Source organism: Adelges cooleyi, unplaced genomic scaffold (assembly GCF_023614345.1).
Source record: "Adelges cooleyi isolate 19-005CV unplaced genomic scaffold, UGA_ACOO_1.1 ACOO_flye_CR_arks_rails_tigmint_CR_PRNA_574, whole genome shotgun sequence".
Classification (NCBI taxonomy): Eukaryota; Metazoa; Arthropoda; class Insecta; order Hemiptera; family Adelgidae; genus Adelges; species Adelges cooleyi.
Window position 1 is genome coordinate 790,304 of NW_026096268.1, and position 26,190 is coordinate 816,493.

General features: G+C 31.2%; 3 protein-coding genes across 8 annotated transcripts; 2 read left to right on the forward strand and 1 right to left on the reverse strand.

The window, feature by feature from the left end:
- Positions 1 to 431: 431 nt before the first annotated feature.
- LOC126842685 (SEC14-like protein 2) lies at positions 432 to 16,655 on the forward strand. The gene is made up of 9 exons (XM_050579772.1): positions 432 to 667; positions 10,580 to 10,652; positions 11,278 to 11,321; positions 11,399 to 11,726; positions 13,577 to 13,657; positions 14,005 to 14,204; positions 14,951 to 15,099; positions 15,707 to 15,858; positions 15,946 to 16,655. Exons 1-9 carry the CDS (start codon positions 611 to 613, stop codon positions 16,074 to 16,076), a joined length of 1,215 nt encoding a protein of 404 aa, XP_050435729.1. The 5' UTR covers positions 432 to 610; the 3' UTR covers positions 16,077 to 16,655.
- Positions 16,125 to 18,700, reverse strand: LOC126842696 (thioredoxin domain-containing protein 17-like). Of its 2 annotated transcripts, none has more exons than XM_050579788.1 (4): positions 18,572 to 18,700; positions 18,276 to 18,432; positions 18,091 to 18,181; positions 16,125 to 16,550 (listed from the first exon to the last, which is right to left on the reverse strand). In XM_050579788.1, exons 2-4 carry the CDS (start codon positions 18,418 to 18,420, stop codon positions 16,391 to 16,393), a joined length of 396 nt encoding a protein of 131 aa, XP_050435745.1. In that variant the 5' UTR covers positions 18,421 to 18,432; positions 18,572 to 18,700; the 3' UTR covers positions 16,125 to 16,390. The 2 variants fall into 2 exon arrangements, with proteins under 2 accessions (XP_050435745.1, XP_050435746.1); XM_050579789.1 differs by having other exon boundaries at positions 18,493 to 18,665.
- Positions 18,701 to 18,781: 81 nt separating this feature from the next.
- On the forward strand, positions 18,782 to 24,763 carry LOC126842691 (calcium release-activated calcium channel protein 1). Of its 5 annotated transcripts, none has more exons than XM_050579780.1 (4): positions 18,783 to 18,955; positions 19,558 to 19,648; positions 20,989 to 21,135; positions 21,200 to 24,763. In XM_050579780.1, the coding sequence occupies exons 2-4, from the start codon at positions 19,628 to 19,630 to the stop codon at positions 21,722 to 21,724; spliced, it is 693 nt and encodes a 230-aa protein (XP_050435737.1). In that variant the 5' UTR covers positions 18,783 to 18,955; positions 19,558 to 19,627; the 3' UTR covers positions 21,725 to 24,763. The 5 variants fall into 5 exon arrangements, with proteins under 5 accessions (XP_050435735.1, XP_050435737.1, XP_050435739.1 ...); XM_050579781.1 differs by lacking the exon at positions 18,783 to 18,955 and adding an exon at positions 19,290 to 19,413; XM_050579778.1 differs by lacking the exon at positions 19,558 to 19,648 and having other exon boundaries at positions 18,782 to 19,413; positions 21,200 to 24,762.
- The last annotated feature ends 1,427 nt before the right edge of the window (positions 24,764 to 26,190 follow it).

Here is a 26,190-nt window from a genome sequence, read left to right on the forward strand (position 1 = left end):
AATAATTTTAGTTCTAAATTAAGTTTTTCCAATAAATTCATTGTTTGCGTCGAATGTGTTGAAAAATAGTAACTGTGTAATCATTGAAACTTTCAAATATATATTATGCGAATTTTTTCATCATACCTACAGTGAAGTTTAAAAACATCCGAGTCCTGTCTACAAACGTATCGCGCGACGTCCTACGCTAAGGTTACAATATCCGGACAAAAAACGCACACATATACATTATACCGTATTTAATGTTTACTGTTTAGCGTTTACTATATCAGATGACCGGGTACCATTTTACATTATTCGCTGCCGTATTAGTGTGTTAAGGCCACCGTCGCCTAAATTTTTGTGTTTTTTTTTTTTCTCTTCTTTTTTCGGAGGGAAGGGAACTGTGTCTGGCAGCGTGCGTTTCGGGTAGCCGACCGAATCCACGTCGCCACGACCCAAGACCGCTGCATCAGTTCGCACGGTGTCGGACTCTCCGGTTAACGTTTGCCATACGCGAAAGCAAGTTCCGTTCGCCGCGCTTGTGTGTTCGTTTCGTTTGGTTTATTTTTTACACTTTTTTATCTTCTTCTTTTGTCGGCACCGCACTCGCGTTTCTAATCCGATCGCCATGTCTAGAAGGACGGACTTGGACTTGAGTGACGATCAGAGGTTCGCTCTGATGAAAGTAAGAATTTCATGTTATTTTCATCTATACCTTTCTTTGGCCGAACTATTTTTGAGTTTAATCTACAAGCGGCATATTTTGCTACGAACAATGTTTCGCTAAACATCGTGTTGGTTTTAGTATTTGATTGTTTTTAAAGAATGTTACGTTATTACTTACTATTAATCAACTATAGTATGTTGTCGTTACTCGATGACATTAATTATGGACGCGGGTAAAAATAATCATTCCTTCACGTTTGTTTTATCTTTAAAAACAACAACACCAACACTGGAGATGAAAATATACCTAATAATATTGATTGGAGTTACCAATATTGGGTAATATTGCGGTCACGTATTATGATGTATTATTATATATTGTATAAATATTGAAAATAAGGCTTTCAGCCAATATTGCTCTAAATAACGCCCTTAACCCCCTTTTCGACTCAGTTTAAAAATATTTTTAATTGCTTAACATTATTATGATTATTGCCGAAAGATGTTTTTAAAATAAACAAAAAACGTTTGTTAAAAAAAAAGTAGAACATAAGCAATATCAGAAATAATAAACTTAGTAACTAAGAACCGAGTATAACTCAGTATTCATTTTAAAACTATAAATTCGAATATTCATAGCGAATATCGACGTTACTTATTTGCTCGTGCAATGGACTGTAAACTGTCTTCGCTTTAATGACTCGTATTATACAATAATAGTTCGCTCATTTTATGGTCTATGCTAGCAATTAATAAATGTAGTGTCTTTTACACTACGTAAAGGTATAGGTTTTTATATTATGTAGGTAATGGAATTTAGTCCCACGGTTAACGATTATGCCTAGTTAATGTATCACGTTTTGTTTGCTTGTTTGTACAACGAAAATAAAGGTTGCAAAATTTGTGAACTAAAAACTTATCTATCAAAAGACAAACCAGTGAAAATTCCAAGCTAATTTTTTTGTTTTATGGGAAGTCAACAATTCTTTCATGAAATTATTCTTTCAAACATTTTTAAAATCCACTAACATTTTGTAGAGTTTAGTGACTTAAACTTTAATTATTATATAGAAAACCTTTAGATCAAGTAATAATTATTTAATTCATTACAACACAAATGATTACTCTTTGGACTATGAGACACACGGAGTGCATAGTAAGGCTTCTCATCAAAAGGTGTTTTTTTGGTTAGTATTATTGCAACTATTAAAAATAATAAATAAAACGAATAAAATATAATACACGATTTTATTATCATAGTAATAAATGATTAACTAAACAAAATTGAGCATAATGTCAGCATGTCGATAAAATAAACATCTTATTGCAATCTTGGATTTTTAGTTCATACCCCATTTATTTAATACTTCTCTGATTCAATTACACCATTAAACATTTATATTTAGCTACTTCCTCTGTCTCAAGTTCCCTCCACATTCATTTTTTACAATGCCCTTTACTGCTTCATCGTTCTGTTGCTTGGCTCTTCATGATACGTCCAAATCACACAACAACAACTTTTTCTTTGTTTTCGATAAATTATTTATTTATTGATTTTTTACAAAACTATATAATTGTTTATCATTGTTTTTAATAACATTGCTTTTGAGTGATCTAATTTCGTGTTGATATCTTCTCGGTCGATCTCACACGTGACTTAGACAGTCAACAAAAATATTCGCCGAGCTACAATTATATAAGTACCTTAGTTTTAATTAGGAACCATAGCCGTTTTGTTTCCATCACTACTGAAATTTTGATCTGCTGTTGCGAACAACAACATTACTTTATAGTTCATCCGAGCCAGCAGACCAGAAATACAATATGATGTACAAACTTTGACGTTCCGTTGCCTACCTACTTACACTATATTTTATTAGGCACTTTACACCGTGTTGCTACACTGTGTTTACACGGTATAACATAAAGTAACATGATTGTTGCACGTCGTTGGCGTTAATTCCCTACTTGTCATTAGAATCAAAAGCGCTACGTGGATTTACTTGGAAATCACCGATTGTTTTTTAATACGAACAATAGGCTTTGCAAACTCCATAGAAATTAGTTATTGCATTTTTTAGCTGGTTAGTAAGACACCAATTATTATTGGTGTTTAAACGAAATGAGTCAACACCGTCTTATCCCTTTTTGCGGTTATTTGCGACGAACTAGGCTGGGTAAGGTCTTGTTTGCCACAAGTACAATAACCGTTAGTGCGATAATAATAATTGTTGTATTATAAGCGAAAATTGCATGGGACACACCTTTCTAGCAGTGTGTTTTCAAAACGTTTGCCGTCTGCTGTTGAGGTAATAAATGTCGCGACCACTGTGTGTGGACAATAATCAGGACTTAATGACCAAAGCATAACGTACTTTGCTGGTCGCAAACGCTTTACGTTAGGTTTGATGAGTTCACAATTTACCCCTTAAGAGTTATGAGCACCCCACTCCCATCAATCCCATGTCGTAATCGTATCAATTTGATTTTTAAACTGTCTTTTACTTTTGAGTAGGCCCAAAAGCTATTGGTCGACGGTTATAACTTATAAACTCTACAGAACGCCACATTAAACATTTGAATAATTAAATTAAAAAAAAATAAACGTGAGAGTTTATTATTGACCGATTAACGGTAAACCACGATTAAAACGTTGGTAAAATCGAGCATTAAACCAAACTAAATTTAGCCAAACTGGTAAGAAAGGTCATTTTAACAAGTATTTCAAATACTTCAAATTCCAAAACATTTCGTTGAATAATAAATAAACAGTTCTATTAGCAGAATTCTAATCATTTTTATACAAGTACATAATATATTAATTTAGAATCATTGGCACTCTAGACACACTTCTTTCGTTGAATTTTTGTGTAACATTACTCTAAAGAGGCCGATTATTTCATTTCATTTAATGTACTGGTCTCACCTTACACAGACAAGTTATACGTTTTTTTAAACAAATTCACATTTTTTATCATTTTTAAAGCAAGTTTGATCTCAACTAAGTATTATAAAATATCAACCCATGCGTTCCATCATAGATAGTCCCATCCACGTTTTCATTCTACATATTGCCGAATTCAAAAACTTTAGTCGGTCTAGAGTATTCTATGCATCTAGCTATTCTTGATTATCTTAAAATTATTGAAACCGCGGTTTATCTAAACCTTTACAATAATATATGCGTTTGTGTCGTGCAGAATAACCGGTACCTACAAGCGATTCGAGAGCACGACAGTAAATCCTTTTTAACATTCGAATTTCGAACCGAATCTCATTAAAATAATTAAGTCTGTTATACAAACGGCCGATTGTCCTATTGTGAAGTGTAAAACATAGTATTTTTTTTTTTCAAAAAAAAATATTCAATGACGAACCTCCGTGGCAGCACATAATATGTATGTATATTGCATATTATTTTATTGCTCAACCCTTCGCTATAGAAATCCATACACGCTTTACCACAAGTGATACAGACTCGGGTTTTTTTCTGGGCGAGCACACAATAGTGCTATAATCAATTGTACCCGATCATCAACAGGTTGTTTTGGGATTTTCCTTGCCGCAGAACACTAGTCGGGTGAGGGCGTGATCTATGCGAAAACGTTTAATTGTCCGACCAACGGCCATGATGACCGCCGACTGTAATTTATTTGACACCTAAGTCACGTCCCTCTTATGTGAGCATAAGGAACGTCCGCGCTTTTTGGCACAACAATATTTATCCGGAAATCACTACAGTACGACCTTGGCAACAAATGTCAAAAACACTAACAGGAAACTGGTCGGCACGGATCACAATACGAATCTTATTGAGCTCCTATTCACTCGAATATAGTCATTCCAAAAGAAAGGAATAATCTTTCGTCGTCTTCAGAAACAAATACACAAAAGCCACAATGACTGATGAGCAAGGCTATTCCAAAGCTATGCCGAGTTAGGTCCGGGTGTATAACAGAATTTGAGGGGGAGGAGGGTAGGGGCTTATAAATTGTAACACCTGCCAAAAGTAATTTTATGTCTAATTTATTATTAAAAGGATCCATATTTTTATACATTTAAAAATACTTGTCGATGTAAAATATATTGCTGTACAACAAAACTTGACTAGAATACAAATATACTAGTCTATTAGTACCTAATACTAGTCTACTAGTATTAAAGTACATCAGGAACAATGTTTTACCTCCTTATTGATATAAATGCAAATGAATGCATTTTAAGGCGGTCATACACGCAACGTTATACTTGACAGGTACACTTGTTTATGTTACCTGTAAAGGCAAACCGGAACATGTGTATGACATGAGACTATCCACAGTTTTTCCGCTACGTGTGTGATTATAGGATGTTCAGGTTTACTTGACATGTTCACCTGAACAAGTATAGCTGCCAAGTATATCCAAATCTGACCTAAGAATTTCTTTTAGCACATTTCTTTTTTTTTTTTTTATGTCTTCCTTGTAAGTTGAAAACAATAATCAGAATTTTTTTTTGTGCTTAACCACAGATCATACATTAAACCAGTTCAGAATTCAACATAAAAAACAAAAATATATAATTTAAATACAATTATTTAAACGTACAGACATGTTGAAAATACTACAAAACGGTATTTTTTACAACTTAGGTGGCAAACTAAAAAATAACTAGACGTGCTAGAGAAATTATAAAGCCAGATTTGGAATCACCAAGAAAAAAATTAGTTCTACCGTGGATTTTGTTGTGTATAAAATCGTATTGTCTTGTACAGTAATCAGTATAATTTGTCATAGTATAACATAAATAAAATTTGACATGAACAAGGCGTTTTTAAATAATTCTTTTCAAAAAATGTATCCAGACAAGTCACTGAAAAACGATTCCTTATATTCTTTGACATTTTTCAGCTTTATTTTTTTATCCTTTCATTAATTTTCGTGACAAAAAAATTGTATCACTTTGCCCTCCATTCAAATAGTGTGTTTTATTGGGACATGTACTCGAAAAGGCTGTATTTATAAAATATGTATAGTTGTTTTGCTATTCATTTTTTTTTATTTATATAAAAAACAATTTTTTTCTTAACTACACAATGATTTTATTTACAATAAATATCCCCAATTTTTTTATTTCGTGGTTAAAAACTATTATATTCTAAACGTAATTTGTTAAATATTATATGATATTCGTCGACTTGACTATTTTTATTTTGTATCATTATTTAATAAATCGTTTACTAATAATAGTATGATGCGAACAGGTGTAACATACAACATAATTGCCAATACAAGTAGTATACCATTACATACACAATTATTTGCTTTGCAGTATGACTGGTTTAAAAAACACAATTTTTTATTCCTATGCAGTGTCCTCTCCTTTTCCAAAAATATAAGCGCATACATAAGACTCAATAATAATAATATTGTTATTATATGTTAAAACCACGGGAAAAATATAATAAATAATGATTCCGCTCAAAAATATTCATGTCACGACAGAATAATAATGATGCATACAATTTTACTACTTATTTGTACGTATATTATGTCGTGTACGTTTTTGGATGTCATGGTCGTGCCATTTTTTTATAAATTAACATTTTTGTATTTAAAACTATTTTAACCACTTCTATAAGAAACTATGATTTTAGTGAATACTTTACAGTATAAAAAAAAATACTAGTTAACAACCCGGTAAACTTGTTTGACAGATTCGCAAATGTAAATCATTACCGGTAATTTCGCTCACCTTCAATGATCAATCATACGTTAATAATAAGTATCTGTTTGGGATTTTCTCAAACTTGACACACTGTAGCGTCATCTTATTTAAATCAATAAAATAATACTGTCTAACTATACGAATTGTATGCAAAAATTACGTATGTCTTAAAAAACATATATGATAAATATACATTTAAAAAAAATGATTTGTAATTATTATTAAACTATTATTTTTTTTGTGCAAAACTCTAAAAACTATTTCCTAAATTTAATATTTTAATTGTTTTCTTACACTTGTTAATTGTTTTGAACGACGATAGCCACTTTAAAATTGTTGTAATTATTTTCATGGACAGGCATGCACTTATTTATCTGTACTTTTGAAATATCATCTGGCGATTGATTTTGAGGCGCTTCCTCTAATGCGTATAGGATGATTAGTTTAGCTACGATACGGAAATGAGAAGGTATTAATTTTACTAAAGTGATGTGTTAGTTTTTGTTTTTTTGTGTCTACTGTCTAGACCAACGATGACACTTTATTACTGGACCGACGTCGTACCATAATAATATTTTCAACGGAATTCAACCGAACAATTTTTTTTATTCTAGAAAAATATGAAAATTACTTAGTCAATAAATTTGTGTTGGCAATTGGTAAAAACGTACCATATCATAACATCAATATTGGCATATTGTCTACATAATAATTTTTACCTAGTGAATATATAGATTTCTTTCGCCATCTCAACAGATTCCCACTGTAGCACTTTCCATGGTAATCCTTCATATCAATTGCCGACACTGAACTGTTCTTACTAGATAAGTGACCCCCACGTAGTCCGTCTCCATTATTTTGGCTTTTTTTTTATGTTAAACAATTAGTTAATGACGCATTGCTAGGCTTACACGCGCTACTCGATGACACTCATTGTGATATAGGTGTTCAAATTCGATGTAGTTAACCGTTTGTTATTTTGTCAGCAGTTCTAATTTTTTTTATATAAAAAAAACACAAAAAAAAATTGAAAATTCCTAATGAAAAAAAAATGTGCCGCTAATCGAAACCGCACAAATAAGGTCAACGAGTTAGTATACTAACTCACTACTCTCTTTTTATCGGTATAGAACGGACGAAAAAAAAACAGTATACCATAAATGTGTAGAAGTTCGAATTAATTATTATTGCTCAATCCGAACGTTTCTTTTGGCTTAACATACATCTCCGATCACTTTTTCTTCTCGTTACCGATTTCCAATTATCGCTGTACTTATACATAGCTATAGATAATATGCTTTTATTGGTCTGTCGGCGCCTGTGCCGTTACCTTACCCCCCCCCCCCCCCCCGGAAAGCACAATTTGTGCAAAACGTTCACATGGTCTGAAATTAAAAATAAACATAGTATTACATTTATATTATAAGTATCATCATTATTATGTATTCGTGTTTGCCGTTCTTATCGACGAGATGCGGGATTCGTTTGTTGGCACATGTTTTTTTTATAATTATTTTCATTATTACTGTATTTTTTTTTTAACGATACACGACATGTCGTCGGACTTAAGCCGTACTCGTAATAAAAATAAAATCATAAGTGTACGCAATCCGCAGCAACAGTCGCCCGTGTAGCAGTTCCCGTTCGTTACCTCCGCCGGTGACCAACCTGCGACGGCCGACGGTGAAAGTTAAAGATCGGTTTTTGTATATTTTTTTTTCATCTATAAAGACGAGACCATACTATATATTATTATACACTTGTTACACAATATATTATGTTGCCGGGCAAACGGCAATCGCGTTTGGAACTGCAGTTTGTTAGACGTTTTGATTTCCTCCTCCTCCTCCAGCTAATAATTGTATTCCATCATCTCCATCTCGCCAGCGCCGTCAAATCCGTCACAATCACAATAATATGCGTACGTTATTATAATAAATAATAATATGTATACATTATTATTATTGTATTATGTACCCGTGTATCTAACGTCGCTCGGAAAGCGCGAAATTGCACAATTTTATTTTTTGTTTGTGAGTAAGTATTATTTTACCTTTGTAGTTGTTGTCGCTTCGGTAGAAAAGAAAACATGGGCCTTGACCTAACGCGAATCGCATTGAATAGAAATGATTATTATTCTCCAGTTAGGAGGTACCTTCTACCGCAGTAGTGAGTGTGTTTTTTTTTTGCATAGAGCACAGCGCCGTAGAGCAAATTTGTGTACAACAACTACAAAAAAAAAAAAATACTTTTTACTTCTAACTGTAGGATCATTCCCGTTTAAAAGTATAGGCGGAGGAAGGGGCGGTCCCCTTCGGCCAATCGACTGATTTAAAACCAATTTTTACGCGGTTGATTTCAACTTTTAAAAATTCAGTGTTGTAAAAAATCTTATACCTTCTATTATAATATTATAATTATTTTTAACTTATTAATATGAGCTTTAATAGGTTTTTTTAATGCATTTGAATCCACCAGAGAGTTACATTGGTGTGCATCTTAAAATAATATAAGGCCTGAGTATGCGAAATAATTAAGTTCAATTTTTAAAAGAAAGTTAACCTATGTATAGTTTTAAGATGTCTCAAAACATACGTTTGAACCGTGTTACGGCGTCTATCCTATTTATGGATAGACATAACGGATAGTAATATATTGGAAGAAGGCGTAGGCAAATGAACACATCACGAGTGTTCACAGAAAATATTATCTGTAATCGCGATGACCTTTTCCAGTGCTGAATTAGAAACGATTTTGAACTAACGATCAGTCTAAAGAAATGTATGATTTTTCAAGTTATAACCAATACAATAGATGTTAATCGTAAATAGGCAAATCAAAATTTACCTGATTCCCCGTGGGCAGTAGTTAGCAATACGTACTTAGTCCGTATTAGAATGACACCCAGGAACCACTTAACCACAAAGATTGCAAAACAAAATTCCCTGCAATGTTAATAAACCATTCAAAACGTTCTGAACAAAAGGAAATACAGCCAGCTTCATACACAAAAACCAGATCTTACATAAAGAGTTTAAAAGTTGTATTGACAAGTATTATGATTTATGAGTAGGTAATCAAAAAGCATTTTTTTTTTTTAAAGTCGCTTTTACCTTTTGGTTCTCATCACTTGAAATCATTTCTTTTAATTTATAGCAGTTTCTGTCGTCCCATATAGTAATCGACTTTGGTGTATGGGATTAGAGGCACCTTGGCAATAATTAATTTTCAAATTAAAACTTACATCAACAAACCAATGTACGCTTCACTTCGCGACCCACCAATTATATTATTATTTTCACAACTTCAACGTTTTTTTGATGTTACAGCTTTACTGTAACTTAATTGCTCTGTAGTTTATGATCCATAAAAAAAAGACATGAAAAATATATGTTTGCTCATTAAAAATGAATTTACTAGCTGTAGAATATACTAAATACTTATTGCGGTAAGCCAAGTGGAGAAGTAATTTTCTTTAAAGCTTTTCACATTGTCATAACTATATAACAGATTATAATATAATATGTACCGGTTATAAAGGCATAAAAACATATTTTGATTAATCCGTAAGTGACAATCTATCAAATCAAAGTGCAGCTATCAATCGTCATCAACATAATGTTATAATCAAATATTGTGTCTACGCTGCCTGCTATATTCAGCTAATGAATTATTACATGTTATTTGTGTGGTACGATATTTAAACACCTCGGGCTTGGGCCTAGCTCTGTCGTTTGTTATGAAATTCCCAACAAATGACCTCACGCCAATGGAAGACCTGTGTCATTACGCTTAAGTACAATACCGATAGGTTCCTTTTGATTTCATTTGAACATATTGTCTTACGCAGCGGCATCCCGGCCTGTGCTAACACATACAAACGTGTGTGTATTGTGATTAATGGATTTAACGATTCCAAATTCTAATTTCAAGGCCACTTTTTTATGTCACGTTATAGGCTTTGTGTCCGATTAATTGAACAACGCTATTAGCCCAATTATTATTGCAGCGGAATGAAAATTTAAATTAATCAAACCGTTTGAACTTCGCCTAATATAACACGAGTTATGACCCTGAATCGATGTCAAATCAAATATTGACTAGCGACACGTAAAGAGAAAATCACACTAATCCCGCATTGTTTATATGGGTTCAAATGGCAAAACAACAACAACAATATATAATATAGCCTTGGTTAAAAGTATGTTCCTTGTTTTTGTTCTAGTTAAGGAGAAGCGTCGCGGACTTGCACTTGGATGAAAAATACGACGATTGTTTTTTACTGAGATGGCTCAATGGTAATAAATAATGTTATTTTCAATAAACAGTATCTGGCCCCTTTAAAAAAAACGTACACTGTAGAGTATAGGGTAGGTATACTTTTATTTTCTTACCACGAGCTTACATAGCTGCAAACTGCACTTGTCTGAGTTATCGCACTGTTTAGATAAATGGTAGTATAATTTCTTGATCGATTAAAAAAATAATAGAATAATCTAATGTTTTGTAATCTCGTGAAGTGAAGTAGGTATAAAAATGTAAGTTTCGATTTTTTATTATATACGTACAATAAGCAGGACGTTTTTTAGTAATATTTAGAATAACCCCAAAAAAAAAAACAATTCAAATTTTTATATAATATTCAGTTAACAAAATATCAGTAAATAAACTTTTACTTTTATTTTGGTTTTTTAATTCTCCATATTGTTATGTCGATGAACTCACTTGTCACTTGTTCTTCTCTCCCCGCCCTCTTACGCTTGTAATTCATACAATAAACAATGACTACGGTGTATAATTAGTTTAATATCTAATCGAAACGTTGAAATACTAAAAGGAACCGGTTGATTTAGTCAGCCAAACGCGTGACGTAACGTGCGAGTTTGTAAATTTGTTTTCATGTACGCTTTATGTGTTTTGCAGCTAGAAATTTCGATTCGAAGGCGGCTGAAAACATGTTGAGAACCGTAAGAACCTTAAGAAAACCGGCATAGACTTTTCCGGTGTTACACGGTTTGTTTTTATTTTTTTTTGCGTTTTTCAGTCGATGAAATGGCGCGAAGAGTGGTCGATCAACAAGGACGACGGTTGGAAACCTCCTCAAGTGCTGATCGATTACATTCCCAGCGGTATTTGCGGGTACGACAAAGAAGGTTCGCCCATAGTAGTCATACCTTTCTCGGGATTTGACGTGTGCGGGTTAGTCAAGTCAGTGTCGCCCAAAGACATGGTCAGGTTTTTGGCACAAAAAGTCGACTCTTACTTGGAAGTCGCGAGACAGTCGTCGCTCAAGAACGGCCCCAAAGCGTCTCAGGTCGTCTGCATCGTCGACCTGACCGATTTCAATCTGAGGCAGTTCACCTGGAGACCGGGTACACAATTTGCCACTTGTATAAATTATACCTCGAATCGCTATAATATGGTCCGGGCCATTTCCCAGAGAAGGTTGCAACAAATGGGTCTCTCGAATTTGACATCGCCTCATCTGTAATATACTTATAATTAAAAATGTATGATAATATTATAAACGAGTGTGTGTGCTTCGTTGGGGAAACTGTTTGCTCGGCTTAACCTCATGACCAAAATACATCATCTGACACCGTCGTTGCCAACAAAAACGTCTCACTGGGTATTCGGAGACATTTAGGGAATACTTAGCGTTAGCACTTGTAATGTGGTAATTAACAATTCTTTACATGTCACAATCCACGTATCATTTTTCTCCGTTTAAATAATAACCGTAAGTTAACTCTACTGTTACAGCACACCCTGTCCAAATGTGGTTCTCTTATAAGTGGAAAGGAGTTGTTTTGCGATTCTTTATTTTTTTATTTTGTCATACCAATGTCATTAGCATAAAGCTCATATATTAACACTTATAGTCTATGAACTGTGCGCCGATGGGTTTTTTCTTTTCTTTTATTCAGAAAGAACAGTATTATTATGATAATAAGTCCTGGACACTATTATTATTATTGCTTTTTTGATACCACTAAAAAAATAACGTATTGTTTACCTACCGTGCAGTATTTTGTTAGAAAGACACACCAAGTCGAACACGCGTTTGACATTATATAATGAGTAATAACATAATAAAAATAACAAATGCTAATTGCAAACCTCACTCGGTGATTCCATTCTGACTATTTGTTATTTTGTATTTTATCATATTAGATTCAACAGCAAAGGTTACTATAAAATTAGCTTATTCTAGTTTCGATTTATAGTTTTGTTGTTGTTTATAAGTTCATATTTTGTTTTTTTTTACATACTAATGTCTTCAATCGAGAAGATAAACGCCTGGCAATTACTTCCTGATATTTCCAGTTAAAGAGCATCTACATTATAATATGCCTGAACGTGACTGTGATCGGTTGAGATTTTGTGCATGATGTTTTGTAATTTTGAACTCTTACTCAACCGAGTCGCATGAAAGTTTATTATGCATTTCGCCAATCCTAAAACATTTATTTTGAATTGGTTTTAACTGGAATTACTATGAAAAATTTTAAAAATCTTAAAATTCCACTGCAATATATTAGATACAATTATCATCGAATAAATGTTCAATGTAATATATTACATGAAACCTTATTATATAGTCATCACCAGGCTCATTAGAAGAATAGAAAAAAACTAAAATTTTGGCCTTGTAAAATTGCGTTTTTTCTCTGAAACGCGATAATACACCTTATTGACGCAGGATGATTGTCCATATCGCACTTAATGAATAGAATATCAGTTATTTTTGGCCAATATATGTGATAATCGACGCGTGTGCGAAAATTAAAAAAAGCAATTTGATTTTTTTGTAAGTCGTAAACAATAATATTATTATAGTTATTATTAATTTGGCAGCCCATACTTGTGGTTAACAACATCATCAGTATCATACTATGTTATTTATGTCTTGTTCAAAAGTGCCACTCATCTTTTGCACTTTTTGTTTGCGAACAGCATCTACTGCAGCTGATGAGTGTGATTAATTAACTTTGCAATAACACTGGACGACATCTATCGTTTCAAATTATATATATATATATACGTTATACATACATAGGGCATCGTCACCTTTTGTTAATAAATTTTCACGAAAACCGCAATGACGTATAAAACATCCTCGTAAGTCGGTTAAGCCCTAGTTAATTATGGATAGTATTGTAGGATAGTCATCGGGCATACCGGGGCAATCAATCATTTTCACAAAAGTGTTTTGTTGCAGCTGCCGAATTGACAATAACCCTGTTGCAAATGTACGAGGCCAACTATCCGGAAATACTAAAGGCCGTATACGCAATCAACGGTAAGCAATTAATATATTTTGGCAGAGTATCGTAGGTACATCAATTGTCCCACCTGTACTGATTTCGAGACGTATCCATTTAGAAGCAATTTTAATTAGCAATTTTTTTACATTGATTTTTTCATTAAAAACAAACATTTTAAAGAATAAAACTACAGTTAATCATCTCTATTCCCATGCGTGAATCCTTAATTTACTGTTGATCTCAAAACGTAGAATATTTCCTATATATTTGATCATAGTAATTCATAGTGTAATAAAATTAAATATGAAGTGAAAATGTATAATTAGCATACCTGGTCTGTTATGAGTTATGACTAAATTTTATATGTAAATACTGATTGTAGCTCCAAAAGTATTCGCTTTCGCCTTCAACATATTAAAAAACATTCTGACCGGAAACACAATGAGTAAATTCATAATTTACAAAGCGGATCCCAATAAATGGAAGGCCGTTTTGGCCAACGGCATCGATCCTGATCAATATCCAGCGTACTTAGGTGGTGCACAGACCGACCCAGACGGCAATCCAAAATACGCAACTAAAGTGAGGCATTTTAGCATTAAATACTGACTAAAATAATACCAAAATACTAATAAGTATTTAGACCAAGACTAAAGTGCTATTGTAAGGTCTTCACTTGAGAACTAATATCCGAATCTATCGTTAAATTAGGAATTCTTACTCTCTCATCATAGAACCCGTATAAATTACTGGAAAGGATTAAGACTATAATTTATTTTTATTTCTACTACAAATTTGCAATCCGAGAGTGAGTATTGTTTGCTATTATAACTCGAAGTAACAGAACAGTTAATATGAAATACCGTTAACATAGCACGGCGTAATTAATAGAGGAGTTTTAAAGTCATCTGGGCAAGGTTTGGAGAAAAGTAATTTTGTTACAGGAATTTGGACACGCCTGAACATTATCATTGAGTATATATTACAAGTATATAGTACAATATGTACTCAATGACATTATTTACGCAATTTTGCGTTATTTAACAATTAACGGTCGTTGTTAAATTTAAGACATCAATTTAAACATCGAGTTAAGCTTTTTTGGGGGGTTGCTCTGTTATTCTGCAGAACAGATAAATAAAAACATATATGTTATTGCGGAGAAAAGTAGGCGTAGGCATTATATTATAGTATAATATACTGTTATGTGTGCATTTTAAAATTTACATACAATGTATTAGTATTACGTGTATAAGTTTGCTTAACACATTTTTATTTTCCAAACCAAACATTATACAATTTACGCATGCCTTACTTTGTGGTTTTAGATTGTGCAAGGAGGAAAAGTGCCAAAGGAATTTTACGCGAAGAACGACAAGAAACAATTGCTCTCTGATGATTACACAACTGTGAACATAAAAAAAGGCGACAAGCTATACCTGCAATATTCAGTGACAGAACCACAAAGTTTTCTCAGGTAATTTTCGACGAAAACCCGGAGGTCAATTGAACGGCATTGACTTTCATTAATAGATTAGGTCCACACTTCACACGTCAAATATTTTTAATTTAAAAAAAAATTACAGCAAAACTCAAAACTAAAAACATTAATTTTTTAAAAATGTGTTTTACTATTTTTACTTAAACTATAACGTTCATAAACTGGTACACGAATAACTAGTGTCCGTTTAAGTTGTCGATGCTCAGTTTGAAATCATTAACGTTTCCAATTTAATGAATTTAAATTAAATTTCGTATGCGTATTGCCTATATAAAACGCCTTAAAACCAGATATATTAAAATAATCGATTTTCCTAATTAAAAAAAAAACTATATTCTCTACTTGTTTACAACTAGTTAACGTCTACTCGAATTATTTTCATAAAGCCATTCTAGAATAAAAAATAATTATACCTAACTAAAATCTGATATTCCCAAGAACAAATTCATGTACTAAAATGTTTCATCCAAATTACAATTATAAAAATAAATTTCAATATTTAGGTATTTTTATGATACAAAATATAAGACATTTGTTTACTAGAATCTGAGCTTATGAATAACAATACATTTTTTTTCGATAGGTGGCATTTTAAAACTGAAGGACATGACATCAAGTTTGGGGTTTTAGCGACAGATTCGGAAAACATACAAACCGTTGTATTACCAATCAAAAAAGTGCCCTGTCACGAATTTGAAGAAATCGGCGTCATAGTATGCAAATACCCAGGCATATGTAAGATATAGGTTTTTTAGGTTACCATTGGATTGTGTGCTTATTGTTAACTTGTATTCATTACTAAAATGTTTTTTTATCTAACAGACACAGCAGTATTCGATAACAGTTACAGTTTCATACGCAGCAAAAGGCTTTCCTACAATATACGAGTCACGTTGCCAGTGTCGGAAAAGAACACGATGGCGATTGAACAACTGGGCGAGGTGGAAGAGTGAATAGACCCTTATGTAACTTTAACGGGAAATAAAACTAAACAGGGCCACTCAAATCAAAATTATTCAAGTTATATTGTATATCGTATTACGTTATTACAGTAATATATTAATAATAATTTTCATTTAGGATAAATACCGTCTTATAGAACTTAACTGAAATAATAATAAATTACCTAGTAAATATTATCATCTGACAATATTGTAAAGATAAATATTTAACAATAATTATAGCATTGGCTGTGCCCGACAGACTTTTATATACATAAATGATCTGATGCCATTATTATTATTTAGGAAAACGTTATTATTAATAGCTAATCATCGGAATCTTCAAACAGCATATTAACCAAGTCCGGTTTCAAACATTCCTCTACTTGAAGTTTATGCAGCGTACCCCATTTTATTATCGTTGGCAAAAATTGCAATCTTATTCTTTTGTCTGTTTTAAAAGGATTTCCAGGACAATTTTTCCACCTGAAACACAAATGAAATGTACCCTTCAATGATTACATTATATTTGTTTGTGTTTTAATGTATAAGTACTTTGTTATTTTTATTTATGTCTTTATATATTATATTATTGTGTATTTTTATTTTATTTTTTTTTTACATATGAAATATACAATTACAAATACAAAGTATAAGCATTTGATCTTATTCTATTGTTTTTTTATAAGTAAACCTACTAAGTGTTACAATAGCTCAAAAATAAATTACTGCACCGACCCTTAAACCATCATAGGCCTAAAATAAGAGAGTGACTTACCCCCCCCCCCCACTATGATATAAAAACATTTTAAAGCAATTTATGGACTTTTTGTTATCATTCTCAATAAGTATTCAGTTTACTCGATTATTTTATTGAAGTTAGATATGCAAATCGACAGAGTACGTCTCTTATAATAAAAATAATAATAACATTGATAATTAAAAAATAAATAAGGAAAAGTAATTTATCAACTGTACAAGTTGTTTTAAGATAAAAGGACCATAGCCCATGACAAAAGCTCCCATTCTCTCGTCATAGACACTTCAGTATTTACCTTATGAGTTATTAACTAAATAATTCAGATTTCAATTTCTTATTCAATACAAATTAAATCTGTAATAAATTAAAATGTTTAATTAAAATGTTAACGTTCTACACAATAACCCTACAACTGTATGATTATATAATAATTATTTTATAAACTTTTAATAATTAAAATACTTATTAATCTAAGGATCGTCTTTTAAAAACAACGACTGGTCGATATCCTGCTTTACACAATGACTTTTATTATAAATAGCTTTTAAAAATGTAGACCGCCAAGATATTGTGATTGCAGTTGAGTAAAGTGAGGGTATAAAAAAATATTCCCAGCTACACTTTTAAGCACTAATAACTCCAATTGCAATAATTAAAATATGGTTCTTGCTTAGTGAACACTTCGAGCGAATTTTTAAAAATTTGAAATCTAATAAAATATGACGTATGTTTTACTTAAGTTATAGAAGTTTATAAATACAAAAAACTGGAGGTATTAAACAAATTATGTTATCTTATAAAACAATATAAACTAAATCATCGAATATAAGCTTATCCTGGAAATAGAATGTCAAAGATGGAAAACTAACAAATTTAAGATGTTATCAAACTTCAATTTTATGATTATTAATTACTTTTTAGAAAAATTTAAAGTTGTTGAAAATTGGATACATTATTATTACTACTTGAATATTCGAAGGATTCGAATCCTTATTGAGATTCGAATATTTGAATATTCGAATATTTCCCATCACTAGTATTTACATATTTAGAGGTCATAGTAAATTTGAAAACAACTAGTTACTTAATTTAAGAAAACACTTCAAAGTAAATCTGTGGTTGGGTACAGAATTTCATTATACTCAAGTTATTTCCTGGAATTATTCAATATATATAAACCATATTTGTATCTTAAGTTTTAAAGAAATCTTCTAAAAATTCAAACCATTGACTTAATACAAATTGATTGGATTTTCTTTTACTCACTCTTCTCGTTTTCCTGCATATGCATACACTAGATTGACGTCTTTCAATAATTGTTCATTAAGCTCGATTTGATTCTGGATTACTGGTTCAGCTGTGTATTTTTTTAATTTTTTTAAATATATACAAATAATCATTACAATATCTTAAATGTGACATCAGACTCGAATAAATTATGATCAACAAACCTAGAACACAATCCGAACACCAACTCTTTCCGGTTTCGTTGGGAGTTCCTGTGAACACGACATATGATTTTTGATTGGCATCGTCCAATTTTTTCATCAGTGTTGTAAATTCTTCGTAATTTTTCGTGTGGTGTAAGTGAACCATTTTGTTTTGATACTATCAGAATGAGTTAAAAAATCATATACAGTTTCAAAACTGAGCAAAAGTTGTTATAACCTTCAGGTTTCACTTGAGCAATAATAATGACTTATTCGTCGTAGTCAATTACTACTCGTGTCTAGTACTGAATATTTACCTATACAAATTGTAAAATAATTTGCTGCACTTGTGGTTTTTTGTTTACAATAAAATTAACAATAATAATAGTTATCGTTTAATTTTTATCACCGAATGAATGTTTGTTATTAGTTATGTTATCAGCTTCAGTTTTTGGTATCAGAAAGATTATCACTACTTTTGCTGAGAGTGATAAGGCACTTGAGGGAAATATATTCTATCCCGCGACCCGCAGAGAGCAGACTGCAGACGTTGATAAGTATGATATGTTAACGTTGTTCCATATAATATTCATGATTTTAATATCGAGTACCGAGTATTGGCTAATGGACGGTGGACCTAATTTGCTGTAAAATATTGTGTTTTCATCGTTTTTTTTGTTATTCATGTTATGTAGAAACCCGTGAGTACTGGCTTGAACTATATGTATATGTTAAGTGTGTTATTAACATCAACGTGTAATTAATCGTTCTAATAATACTAGCAATTAGAGCATTTAATGTGAACTGTGACAGTATTTACAGCTGTATCAATAATAATTATAATAATATTATTGGCCTCTCGAATCACCACAGAATCTATGCACACACAAATACTGTAGTCGTTTTTTTCATATTTTTTTAATTCTGCAGTAGGTAGTAATAATATCTAAAACAAATAAACTTATATTTTAAAACCACAAAACGTTTAACTGCAAATGCGTTAGATAACGCTTTATGTTAGAAACCAATTTTCTTCTTGATGTCATCATTCTCAATCAGTTCTGGACGTCGCACATTGTTCGGCACAAAAGATAACTTAGTGGATCCTATACAGGAATTTAATTGGCACTGCTATAATAACTTTAATACTCGACCAAAGGTTTGTCTACACCAATAATAAACATATGTTTTTAACTTAGAATATAGTAAAAAAATTATTAACCTTTCTCATTGACAATAATCTAACTCAATTTTCGGTGATAAGTGGTGTGGCAGCTATCTAATGCATGATTGGTTTTTACAGGAAAACTTAGGAAACCATATATATGTTAAAACTGCATTAAATATAAAATACTATATTACGCCAAATTAAAATGCACAAAAAAAGGTATCCGGTAAAGTAAATTTTTGGTTAAGAATATATAATATTTAACACATTTAAATTAGTTGCTGGTAGCATGAACTTTTGTAGTAACGTAAAAAAAATATTGTGTGGTGATTTAAAATATAATAAGTTTCATTTTTTTCCAATTAAAGTTTTTGGTTTGTTTTGTTGTGTGAATAAATTATGTTGCACATCTAGTTGCAATAAAATTGTTGTATTGTTTGGTTTTTAATAAATAATATTGCACTACTTCAAATTAAATTTCAAAATTTTCTTTACATACATAATATATACAGTTAAATCCTCTCTTAATCCTAAATTAAAATAAAAAATTATTTTTTTAATTTTACTATTTGAAGAACAAAATGCATTTAACGCAACAATTATGTTCTTTGGTTCATTAAACACCACCCAAATTTCTTGGTTATTTCTTTTAAACTATTTAATTCTCTGTCTCCTATTGTTATGTATAATATTTTTGGTCTTTCTTAATCATAAGAAATGGAGTGTGACAACTAACAGATGTATTGTTTACGCTCACTTGAATACCAATTAAACATTTATTTAAATGTACATATTTAATTTGTAACAGTGATCTAAATTCAATTGTAAATATTATATTTCCTTAAATACCACAAGCTGTAAATAGTTATTCCTAATCACTATTATGCCCTTGTCAAAATGTTGTGTATGTTCTTTAAATTGTATGTAAAGGTTGTAAAAACACTTATGCCTACATTGCTCATTCCAAATCTACTTAATAACAAAAATTAGATGACTATTATTTTATTATTGTTCAGATAATATATCATTAATGTGTAAACCTTGTATTGTTTACAATTAACTTAACGCTGTGGTTTTAAGTTAAATCACAATGACAAACATTTGAAAATTAAGAATTATTGAAATTTAAAATAAAAATTGAATTGCTAATCTTCTGTTTGATGTATTCGTGTTTTAGTTATGATAAGTATGCTTATTTTTATGTAATTTGAAAAATTGAGTGACATTCTTTGTCTAACTTTTTAACATACTTTTAATCTGGGGCTTTATGTGCATGAAAGTTACACATTTTGAACTTAAGTTTTATATTTTAAAATTATTCATATTATAAAATACTAAATATTTTATTTCTTTTTTAAATATTAAAAAACTCAATTTAATGAGCAAGTTTTATAATAAACAGCAAATGCTAATGTATATAGTTTTTTTTATACTTATTTTGAAAATTATTTTCATCTTGATTATGGTGTTGGCATTTGAATGTTAGCCAAAGTTTTTGAAGTTTTAAATTTATATTGTTAAATTTATCTTCTTTTTAACACGTCATTGTTTTGCTATGGTTTATAGGCCAATAGTATGTCGCAGTGCGACGTTACCGAAGGAGGCGTACCTCTTAACTCGCCTGCCTTTCTGTCTTGGCGGAAATTACAATTGAGCAGAGCTAAACTCAAAGCTTCCAGTAAAACATCAGCGTTATTATCCGGTTTCGCCATGGTAAATATTTACTTGTAGTTATTATTGAAATAGTTTACCAATATTGACTAGCTTAAAAATTTAGGTCGCTATGGTGGAAATGCAAATCAATGACGATTCTAAAGTGCCGGAAGGGATGTTGGTAGCATTTGCTGTATGTACAACTCTGTTAGTCGCCGTACACATGTTGGCTTTAATGATCAGCACGTGTATTTTACCCAATATTGACGCTGTATGCAATCTCCATTCGGTAAGTCTCGTCCACGAAGCTCCACACGAACGTCTCCACTGGTACATTGAAACGGCATGGGCGTTTTCAACACTTCTTGGGCTTCTTTTGTTCTTGGCTGAAATAGCTATACTATGTTGGGTGAAATTTTACGATGTGTCCAAGTATGCTGCATGGTCTGCTGTGATAATGTTGATTCCCGTTTTGGTGATATTCCTTGCATTCGCCGTGCATTTTTATCAGTCGATGGTCGCTCATAAATATGAAGTGACTGTTAGCGGTATTAGGCAATTAGAACTGTTGAAAGAGCAAATAGAAGCTGGTGATTTGGAACGCACCAACGGGTTACTACAAAGTATGCACAACACTCAAGTTGTTTGACGTTCTTCAGCAGTGTAGTGATAATGTAAAGATCATAACGTTTTGTAATTACAAAGGTGCTTTTTTATGCATGACTTCCATGTATTCTGACAGAACAAATAATAATGTACCGATATTTGGGTTTTTTTAATTGTCGAACACTATCATAACATTTTTTTTTAAATAAAACCCTCATTATTTTATCTCCTTGAAGTCATCAGTATCAAGAATACTCACTCGTTTTTTTTTTTTGGTACTATTGTTTTACCAAAATTATTTTTTAGAAATACAAAACAAAAATATAATAACCTTGTTTTTTATTTATTTTTACATTGTTAATAGATTATAAATTAATATTGTTGTAATTTTATTCGTAAGCGATTATTACCGTTGTTCTCAAATAAACTTTATACAAACTTAAATAGACATTTTTTTTAGTAACTTCTTTATACATAATTATAATTGTTAATAAGCTATTGCTTATTAACAATTTTTCATGTCTTTATATTTTATTATAATTAGTAATTATTATTCTTTTTTATATTTACAATATTTTTCAAATACGAGATGAAATGTTCAAAATAATTAGTAATCAAAATAGAATACTACAACAAAATATGCCTAGTAATTATGTTATAGTCTATATAAATATTTATATTGATGTATTAATTAAGATTTTATACTTCCAACTTTCAATCAGTCACACGGGGTAAAAATTTACCCCAGTCACATAACTAAGTTGTGTGACTGACGTAAAAAGTGTACCTAAGTCACACTTAATTTAATTTTGATTGGAAACGACGTGACCGATAGAAGGTTTAAATAATTTTTTTTTTTTATATAATATTATTGTTTATTTTGTATAAATACATAAGTAACTACTATATCTATAACTACAATTTACCTAAAACTTACATTTTTTTTCTTTTGTTTGGACACAATATGTATTAGCTGTGATAACATTATTGTACATAAGGGCTAGCAAAAATATTTTATAAAAACTGTATAGTAATTACCTTTTTTTTTCTTTAGTTCCTTAGATATTAATTAGCAATTTCAGTTGATTAAAAACAATGTTTACAATGGTTTTGTTCTTCTAAGCAAGTCAAAAAAAATAATTCCATTTGTAATCGACAATCGTCAATGTTGTTTAAAATACAGTATAAAAATATTTGTCCAGTCATATCATCGTTGTATACCGCTATGTTAATTAATATACTTAATTTGCTGAACATTCCTAAAAGTTGTTTTATTTGTTTGAGAAATAACACAATAATATTATTATAAGCTTAAAACGCTATTGATTAAGAAAAAAATCAGCTTACAAAGAGTATAAATGTTGGTTCGTCTCCCGTTTATTACATTTTTTCTATTTTTCGTTCCCAACGTAATACTAAATCTAAATCCTGTTTAAGGGTTTATATAAAAGTAGAACTCAAAATTGTCTTTCCACTCGGCCACGTGATTTTTTTGGGCATATATTATTAATAGTCATTATAGCATCTCTTGTATTCCTTATTAGTTTCACTTTGGTGAAAATATCGGCTTCGGGCTTTCAAGTACCTAGCTGATTTTTTTGCTTACTACTTTGCTTCTGTATTTAGATCACTAATCCGAGGTCTCTAACTTAATTCTCGATAGTGTCAAAATTTACCAGTTCTACAATCTCAATTGAGGTTCATGAAGCACTTAGTACTTAATAAGTGTCGTGATATCCTTTATGTACCTATTAGCAATATTTTAAACAAGTCTCTTGGTAGATGATAATGGTACTTTTTCAGCGGTTAGGAAAGTCAGTCGTGTTACTCCAATATTAAATTTAAGAGAGCCTACACATGTTTCTAATTATAGACCTAATTATTTAGTCTACCATTTATTGGTAAACTTTTTGAGTATATGTTAGTTCTTAAGCGAATTGAGCGTGTATCTTGTCTACGCTTTCTGTTAACCAACATGGCTTTATTATATGTTGTTCCACAACTACAAATGGTATTGACTTTTCGGAATTTGTTCGTGACGCTTAGATAGAGCACAAGTTATTATTGTATATACATTATACAGATTTTCCTTAGGCGTTTGATACAGTAGATCACGGCTCTCTGGTATTTATTGTTCTTCATAAACTTGGTGTTGGTGAGCGTATTTTACCGTGGCAGCGTTTGTATCTTATTAACAGGTGACAATTTGTTAATCTTCTCGATGTGGCCTCTGTTCGGTTTGAAATGATATCTGGTCCTGGTGTACCTCAAGGTGGTCAATCGTCTTTTATTGTTCAATATATTTATAAGCACTATGTATTTATTGTGGTTATTTCATGCCGAATAGTTCTTTTTAATGATGACGCAAAACATTTTACACGTATCTCATTTCAGGATGAATGCACCGAGCTACAAAAAGCGATTACAAGGTGTAGTGATATGGGGTTGCTCTTGCCCCTGAGAATGTAAGGGTACTGTCCTCTTGCTCAGACTACAACAGAATTTCCTTATTATTTGGATGATCTACCTCTGAAACGGTTTTTTTTTTAAGTCTTGATGGATCTTGGTATTCTCTAGTTCAGTAATAAAGTATTATTTTTATGGTGAAGGGTATGTACCGCCATTTTCACCGCAACTTGATTGTTTGTCAAATATAATATTATATTCCCCGTCTTGTTTAATGGCATTACACGCGCTATTTCAATAGTTATTCATTAGTCCGTTCTGTACTTAAGTATAGATCTATGGCTTGGACTCCAACCCAGTATGTGAAATCGACGCTCCGCGTCTCATTGAGCGTATAAGTATTCGAGCACCCTGTATTTTTACCAGATCACAAGAGATCTTCTACATTCGAACCTCTCGTTTGAGCCGTTCAAATTCCTCGAGTAACGACCTTCGACCCTTTACTTAGGTCAAAACATGTCAGAAAATTGAAAATAATAAATTAATCTTATATTAATTATTACATAAATATATTAAAATTATATATTATATTACAATATGTTTTTAATATCTTGTGTCTTAATTTTTTTTTTAATCACTATTATTTATGTGTTTTTGTTTTATGTTATCAGCTGCTAAAAACGTCGTTTGGCGTAAATTTGTATAAAATAAAATAAAATCTATTGTTATTTATGTGTCTTGTACTTTTAATAATAAATACAAATAAAAAGGCAAATAAACCGACGATTCTCGGTTTGTTTTACACGAAAAAAAATTAATTTTGTTTTTGTTATAATTTTTTTTTTAGCTGCTGTGGAGAAAAAAATTATTGCCTTATGTGTATCGTGCAAACATTTTTCGAGATCTGGTTGTCGTGATGGCGCCTGGCGAATAATATTTTAGTACTTAAAACATTTATTGTGTGTGAAATAATAATAATAAAAAATAAAAAAAAGCTATGGAAACAATTTCGCAAACCGACTAGGTCGTCGTTTTCGACTGTATATATAATATGTAGTTTGCCCGCATCATAGTAAAAAATAAAATAAATAGAAGTGCAAAAAAAAAATTAACAGTGGTCATAAACATTTTCAAGGTACCCTCATCGCATCGGTTGAATAACCTTGTTTGCCATGCGCGCACATAATAAATTCCAATCGAAGATTAAGTACAGGTTGTGTGTGTATTTTGCATAAAACAACTCGGTTTTAGTTGTACCACAAAATTACTAATTCTATGTACAATTACCTATTCTAAGTATGTGTATCATACCGCAGTTGTATGCTGCAGGCAGCTAAACTATTGAACTCGATACAATGCTATAGCTGTAGGTAAACTACTACGCCCCATGCTGTCCCTTGTATAGTGTACAAGCTGTACTTAAACGACCATAACACACACTGTTGAATTGAAAAATCATACTAGCATGTAAGCACAATTTTTGTAGGTTAACATGTATTTTCTGGGAAACTGTTAGCTGGGCAGTTATAAAGTTTGCCTTTACAAACTTGCCTACAAGTTATTCTAGAAAAATGTCGATTCTATAGTGGTATTTTTCTATTTATAACAAAATTTTATTTGTTTTTTTGGAACAAAATACATTATTTTTTTGTGTTTTTTTCTTTAAATACAAGTCGGGTCTTAAATTTTCTTTAGCACATCTTGTTACCTTTTAAATCCCCTACGAGTACAAAATACCGTAAAGTTGTACTTTTGCCGTGTTTTGTGCGTTTGTATAATTTTCTAAAATATATATGTATTTCCAATAGAGAGACTTTTTGTTATATTTTTCCGGAATTTAGGATTAATGTAGATTTTTTAAATTGTTTTTTAACACAACAAATTGTACATTTTTGTTTTGTAAGTTGTAACTTTTTATCCTATAATGTGTAATCACAAAGGAATTTCATTAAAAAAAAAAATTGTAACTTTGGTGACGTTTTAAAAAATAATATAGAACTATAGATGTGCTAATGAAAATTTTAGTCCAGGTTTGGATTTAGCGAAAAAATTACAATGATATAAATGTTAAATATTATTATTTCATTAGCACGGTACCTAGGT